Source organism: Drosophila montana, unplaced genomic scaffold (genome assembly GCF_035044405.1).
Source record: "Drosophila montana isolate Dmon_TW-CO22-7 unplaced genomic scaffold, ASM3504440v1 contig_2178_1, whole genome shotgun sequence".
Lineage (NCBI taxonomy): Eukaryota > Metazoa > Arthropoda > Insecta > Diptera > Drosophilidae > Drosophila > Drosophila montana.
In genome coordinates this window covers 2,475,457-2,482,294 of record NW_026997075.1, presented here as the reverse complement: position 1 = coordinate 2,482,294, position 6,838 = coordinate 2,475,457, and the positions used below count along the sequence as shown (strand labels likewise).

The window sequence follows — 6,838 nt, the reverse complement described above, 5'->3', positions numbered from 1 at the left end:
TGGATTTAACAACAAGTGCGAAAAACCCACCAAGTGCGTTTTGACAATGATCTTTGGAAATGTTTTTGAGGCCGATTGAATGGTAAACAATAAAATTCCATACAAACGTTTATCGCGATTTTTCCACACATGCGGGTGGAATTTCTTTACGTGCACCTTCATCACGTAAGGTAACTACAGTGAAAATTTCAGCTTCCTAGCTCTTAAGGTTTGGGCTGTGCGTGAATCACCAATCAGTCAGTCAATCAGTCAATCAATCAGTGAGTCAGTCAGGATATAGATATATATATTAATGTTGCCAGTCTGAACTATCATTAGACATTATTGCAAATATTTATTTAAAAAAGTTATCTCTGCATAGAATTGTATTTTTAAATGGAAACATTTTCTCATTATTCTTTATTTATTTGTTTAAGAGCTGTAAAACAGAAATTTATTAAGTCCTTTTGAAGTATTTTAAACTTTCGATGTGTGACGTCTAGTGTTTACTGAAACTATCGAAATTGGCCACAATCGATAGTTGTGTACAGTCACAAAATGCAGTTTTATGCAAATATCTGCGTATATGTAACCCTGCCTCGATTTTGTTGCAGGATATACCCTAGTTCAGCCTTTTTAACAGCTTCATTAATTTAATTTATTCACGATTTTAATTCAATTGAATTTGCTGACAACTGCAGCAGCTGCAGTCACAGTAAAAATACATAGCCCGCCCTTTCAGCTGTATTCATTTCATCAATTTATTGCTGGAAATCGGAGATAAATTTGTTCCACAAAACGCACAGATAATTTGTTTTCCATTAAACTCAATTTCATTTTTGATTGAACATCAGAGGGGAAAATTACCACTACACGCAGATATCTGCATATGTACACATCATCAAGGCCAGCCAGCACTTGGGGCTGCAATTGGAATCTCTGAAAGGGTGCGCCGCATAAGATATTGGAGCTAACAATTTGCAGCCCTGGTCGTGCGATGAAAACACTCCAAATCGAGACTTAAGTACTCGTATAGCATCGTACTCGTATCGCTTTCATTCCTAGTAGTACTTTTTGCATTCGGACAGGTAAGAGCTGCTGCACGACTATTGAAACAAGAAGGACGATTGGATGCGTACAACGTTTCAATCGTCCGATCAGGTGAGCAAATAATAATAAATATTAACTCTCTGTCCAGAAATATCTTATTTGTTATCAATCCAACGCTTGCTCTAGGGTCGCAAGTGAGGTTAGGCACAGTTTCAAGAGCAGACATGTACATTTACGGAACCAAAGTGGAGAAAAGCCCCGAAGATCCGCACACATATACAGTCACTGTGAGGCTGAAACGTTCCAAGACAAGTACCTTGAAGTACAATATTAAAGAACAGTGCTCCCTTGAGAACGTTCCAAAATGCGATAAGAAGCAAACTTATGTTGTCAACATAAAGCTTGCCTTGGATCATTTTGTCAAACAATCGGAAAATGAACAGCGTGCAATAGATCAACACTGAATACATTCAAACTGCGGACCGGACCGGACCGGAGCGAACCGGACCGTCCCGACCAAAACTCGGGCAGAGTCACAGCAAATCGTATAATGTATATTCGAGCAATTATACTTATATTGTTTTATTGCCTTCAGTGCAACAGTCATGTTTTGATTTCTAAGCAAGACTAGGTTAAGTCGCACGATGACGAGACTTTTGAAGTAGAATAAAATCTAGAGCTAAGCTCTAAGCTGCCTTCAACAGCAACTGCCAACACTTAGCAATCAGTTTAACAATGCGAAATTCGCAAATCTCTAGCAACAGTCGAGACTCTTCAGCTTAAGTGCTGATGCGAAACGAGAGGAATCCTTAATTTAGCTTTGCAGACGAGAAAATGTAACTTTTTCACGAAATGTGCAACGCATTGAAGAAGGTCTTTCCCATGCATTAGCATATATATATATGTATATAGTTAGTTGGTCTATTTGCGTTCGGTATCGGTTTTTGTGATGCTTCCCACATGTCAACAAAAACCAAGCTCAGCAAATAGTTCTCACGTTTATATCTGTGGCATATATACGAACTATATGCGAACTATCAGCCGATAGTCGATAGTAACATTTGGAAAAGCATCAGCAACACCGGACTGTGATATCATATAGAAGTCTCAGTAGTTCAGGATATTATATGGTTAATTCTTATATATGATATATACAATCTGATGAGCTCAGCTCCTAACACAGCAGGTATGCCATACAAGTTGGTATAGGTGATATGGCACGGCCATATGCTGATCTCTCTGAAAGACTGACGTGAAGAATAGTAATTAATTAAACATGTATTGTGTGTGTGTGTGTGCGTGTGTGTGTATGTATTCGTATTTAAATGTGGATTATACAATAAAATTAACAAAATTAAAGCTTGTTACATACATAAACTAAACTTGAAATGAGAGCAACTAAAATTAATTTCTAAATACTGAAAACTTTCTCTTTGCAGACTATTGTATGTGTTTGAGTGTGTGTGTGTGAGTGTGTATATTAAAATGTAAATGTGTCTGTGTGTGTGTGTGTGTGTGTGTGCGCGTGTGTTTTCTGCTACAACAATTTAATTTTAGGTCAGCACATGGTGCATTCATGAGGCATACATTCTATTGATATCCTTTTGGTATTTATCCTGGATATTCTTGCGCTTCAGCTTAAAGGCAGCCGTGACCAGTCCCATGTCCGGGGACCAGACCTCATTGCAGAGGGTAACTGCCACGGGTACCTCGTACTTTTGCAGCTTGCATTTGCGGGCATGCTCGCCGATTTCCTTGAGCATGGCATCTATCATTATAGGCGAGGAGCACAGCTCGTTGAAGGATTTGTTCGAGAGCCCAATTCGTGCGGCCAGCTGTCCGAGCTGGCTCTGATTGGGCACGATGAGGGCGACGGTGAATTGTTTTGTGGAATCGCCATAGACGCAAATGTTCTCAATGACGCCGCAGGTCTTGAGCTCCGTTTCGACCTTGCCCAAGGAGACGTACTCGCCGGCCTGCAGCTTGACCAGATCCTTTTTGCGATCAATTATCTTAAGGACGCCGTCGGGATGGATTTCGCCAATATCGCCAGTCTTGAACCAGCGTCGTCCGTCCTCCTCAAAAAAGTCCTCGCCGGCCTTGCTGGGCAGCTTGTAATAGCCCTGGGAGACGCAATCGCCACCGATGAGCACCTCGCCCTGCGGATGGGGCTTATTGGTGACACGATAGTTGCCCTCCTCCCAGTTAACCAGGCGTATGTCGCAAATGGTCAGCGGTCCGCCAGTGCGTCCATAGCTCATATCAAAATTGTCCATCACAGTGGCCGCGGATGTGGTCTCGGTCAGGCCATAGCCCTGGATGAGATGCACACAGAGGCACGTCTTGATCTGCTCGTGTGTGTCCGCCGAGAGTGGAGCGCCGCCGGACATAATGAGGCGCACCTTGCCACCCATCAGCTGGGCAACTTTCTTGAAGAACAGCTTGTCAATCAGCGGCGTCTGAAAGCCACGACGTATCCACTTGACCTTGTAATGGTAGACCAGCTGGAATAGCGCCTTCTTGATCGGCGAACTCAAGTTGATTTTGTCGTTGATGCCCTTCGAGACGCGATCCAGTATTAGTGGCACCGAGGTCATGCATGTCGGCTTCAGCACGGAGGCATCACCCAGGCAGCCGCGCTTGATCTTGCTGCTCGAATCAATCAGGGTTAGCGGCGTCGAGTAGCCAATCGAGATGCCAGTCATCAGGCAAACACTCTCCGCCAGCAGCTCGAAGACGTGCGCCAAGGGCAGAAAACCGATGAGCACATCCTCCGGATATATGTTAACCATATCGCAGAAGCCCTTCATGGTCGCGATGCAGTTTTTGTGCGATAATATCACGCCCTTCGGGGTGCCCGTAGAACCAGACGTGTACATAACGATGGCTATGTCATCTGCCCTGGGTGGCACGCTCTCTGTGGAGGAAAGAATTCAGAATTTATCTGGTTTTGATAAGACTGTATATAATACAACTCTCTCTGCTTATACCCCTACAGAAAGTTATAGAATTTTGTATAACCAGATGTTACCAGAGTCACCTGCCCCATTTAAACGATACCTACGGCAATATATATCCGGCTGCCTCTTGATCCGCCTTTTTAAAGCAGGGAGTACATAATTCGGAATCGGCCGAATCCCGCCAATGTATCAAATATTATTATGCTGCCAACACATTCCTATCAAGATCGAACTACTTTATCAAATAGCACCAATAGAATTAATTTACGTGATCAGAATTTTATACGCCCTGTCATGTTTCTCAACGACCTCACATAATAATTTATTCCTGGCTTTTTGTTTCTTTTTCTATGTAGTATATTTCCACCCAATGGTCCACCCATTATATTATTAATTATAATTCCTACCTATTCTATTTGTTAACTCATATGAAAAAGTCTATCTATATACTTTTGGTTACTTTTATATCCACATAATACATGTCCCTGTTACCTACACGATACCAATCTATATACATATATTTTGTACTTTATCTATACTTGGCTTTTTTTAATCTGTATATACCTGTTCTTTAATCTACATAATACCTATTTCAGTCGTATAGTCATGCTGTTGAGTCAATTTATATATTTTTGGTTGCATACTTTCACATTTCTATTTCTTTACTATTAATCTTTACAACTAGTCTATATGTGATTTGCACAGTTTGATATTTGCCATTTTAAACCTACCGCATTTGAGGACACTGCCATTTTTGATGACCTTGGAGAAGGGCATTATCTTGACACTCGCACATTCCTTAAGATGGGCTATGTCGGTCTTGTGCAGCTGGTCCTCCATGTAGATAATTGTGTTGACATTGGGGCATTTGGTGAGCAGAGTCCTGAACTTGGGCAGCAGGTCGTGGGAGGTGATGACGGTGGTCACTTCCGTTTCCGTGATGCAGTGGGCGATGCCATCGTCGCCAAGCGTGGCGTAGACGGTGACAATGGGCATGGACTGCTTGAAGCAGCCCTGGGCGGCGATCATCCACTCCTCGCGCGTCTCGGCAAAGATGACAATATTTTGGTGTGGCGACTGGCCCAGTGCCCGCAGGCCACGGCCAAAACTGGCCGCCAGGCGCTCGGCTTCGAGGAAACTTTTCCATTTGTATTCGCCCAAGTTGTATTTCTTGAAGATGCGTCCGTTTGGCTGCGGCTCGTCCTCCTCGCTGAGTATCTGGCGCGTGCCCAGGCAGCGCTTGCTCTGATACGTTTTGGCCACGTAAGTGAAGACCTTCTCCAGCGTATCGATGTTCTCCTGGAGCATTTTCACATGCACAGACCGTGGTGGCTCCGTTGTCCGATATGTTAGCTCAGTCTTCTCAGTCTTAATGATCCTTGCTTTCATGCGCTTCGCTTCCTGTCCACGCTTCCACGGCGCCTGCAATACAAAATATACCGGAAGTGTTATAATGTCGATGATAAACATAAGCGCCTTGATGGCGACCACGGCGCACGGCACCCAGTATTTCAACATAATTTCATATTTTTTTTGTTTCTGACAGTTGTATATGATTCAACCTCGTGACCAGTTAACTTTGTTGCCAGTCTGCTCTATCGATACTTTGTTTGCCTAGCAACTCCGTCAGCTAAAACATAACAAGCCTGAAACTTTCAGCCGCGAGGTCAACAATTTTCTTTTACCACTCATTTCCATACATTGTTTGCAAACTTTGAGATTCACACCACATCAAAAATCAACAACCAAAATGTAAACAAAAGCCAATCAGCTGTTCACCTTATTTCCTATCGATAACCAATAAACACTTTTTCGAGTAGAGCTTTGCAGTTTAGCGCATTTTCACAAAGCCTCCCATTCTCGAGAGGAAAAACTGAAAAACGCGGAAAACACTTGTCTAAGTTGCCTTACCTACAGAGTTTTAATCAGCAAATTTGAGATATTTACCATGCTCTACAAGAATTCATAGCCCGATTTAAATTTAAGAGCTGACACATTTACACTTATTGTCAAAATAATGAGGCTTATGCATAAATTTTAAATTCTATTAAACAAATGTGAGATATTTTGTTTTTTAATTTTTGATAACATAAATGCATTTAAGTCAATTTTAGCTAAATCTCAAAATAAATGAAAAAGTCGATCAAAGCAAGTAAAATGGAATAACAAAAAATTTTTTGGAAAATATATGAAGTACATCTTTGAAAAACTCATCTTATCAGGAAAATACTTCAATTTAATGCATGTTATTTTGCTGGCTAAAGTAGGTTTTGGCTAATTTTGATTGGAGCTATAGAGTTTTAAAGAGACGCCTACATACGTAAACAGGGAAAGCCAAGCTTACATAATATAAGTTAAATTTAAAATATATTTTGAGCTGTGCATTCATCTTCACCCCAAACTTGAAAAATCGCCTTTGCTGTCCGTAAATGATAGTTTTCTTCCCCGAATTAAAGAAAGATATCCGGCAAAGAAAGAAATCTGTGTAATATTCATATTTCCAATTAATTTTTGGTATGCTTTGCAAGCGAAATAAAAATTTGAGTAAATACTTACGATTAACTAACAAATGATGTATATAAACATATATTTAAAATAACGCTGACAGCTTGCCTCGGCTGCAGCCACTTCTTTAGGCCTCCCCGCGGCCCCTGCGCCATCGACGAGAACGAATTATGTGACGTTCCGTGAAAGAAAAGAAACTTTCAAGCGACTCCCATAAGTACGCAATACATTTTGCTGTCTCCAGTATAGTTGCGATTGCTTTAAAGCAGCAAAATAATGAAATGGCGGCCAGTACAACACACACACACACACATGCACACACACACACGGACGCACGCACGCAC

At 41.7% G+C, this 6,838-nt stretch overlaps 1 protein-coding gene across 1 annotated transcript; it reads right to left on the bottom strand.

Moving 5' to 3' along the window:
* Positions 1-2,292: 2,292 nt before the first annotated feature.
* Positions 2,293-5,576, bottom strand: LOC135427471 (fatty acid CoA ligase Acsl3-like). The gene is made up of 2 exons (XM_064680990.1): positions 4,721-5,576; positions 2,293-3,946 (listed from the first exon to the last, which is right to left on the bottom strand). Exons 1-2 carry the CDS (start codon positions 5,505-5,507, stop codon positions 2,604-2,606), a joined length of 2,130 nt encoding a protein of 709 aa, XP_064537060.1. The 5' UTR covers positions 5,508-5,576; the 3' UTR covers positions 2,293-2,603.
* Between the last annotated feature and the right edge of the window lie 1,262 nt (positions 5,577-6,838).

Excerpts from the sequence above, each read along its gene's own strand:
- LOC135427471 (XM_064680990.1), bottom strand. The coding sequence starts at position 5,507 with ATGTTGAAATACTGGGTGCCGTGCGCCGTGGTCGCCATCAAGGCGCTT. Across the intron at positions 3,947-4,720 it reads TGGCAGTGTCCTCAAATGCG|AGAGCGTGCCACCCAGGGCA; the intron begins GTAGGTTTAAAA and ends TTTCCTCCACAG.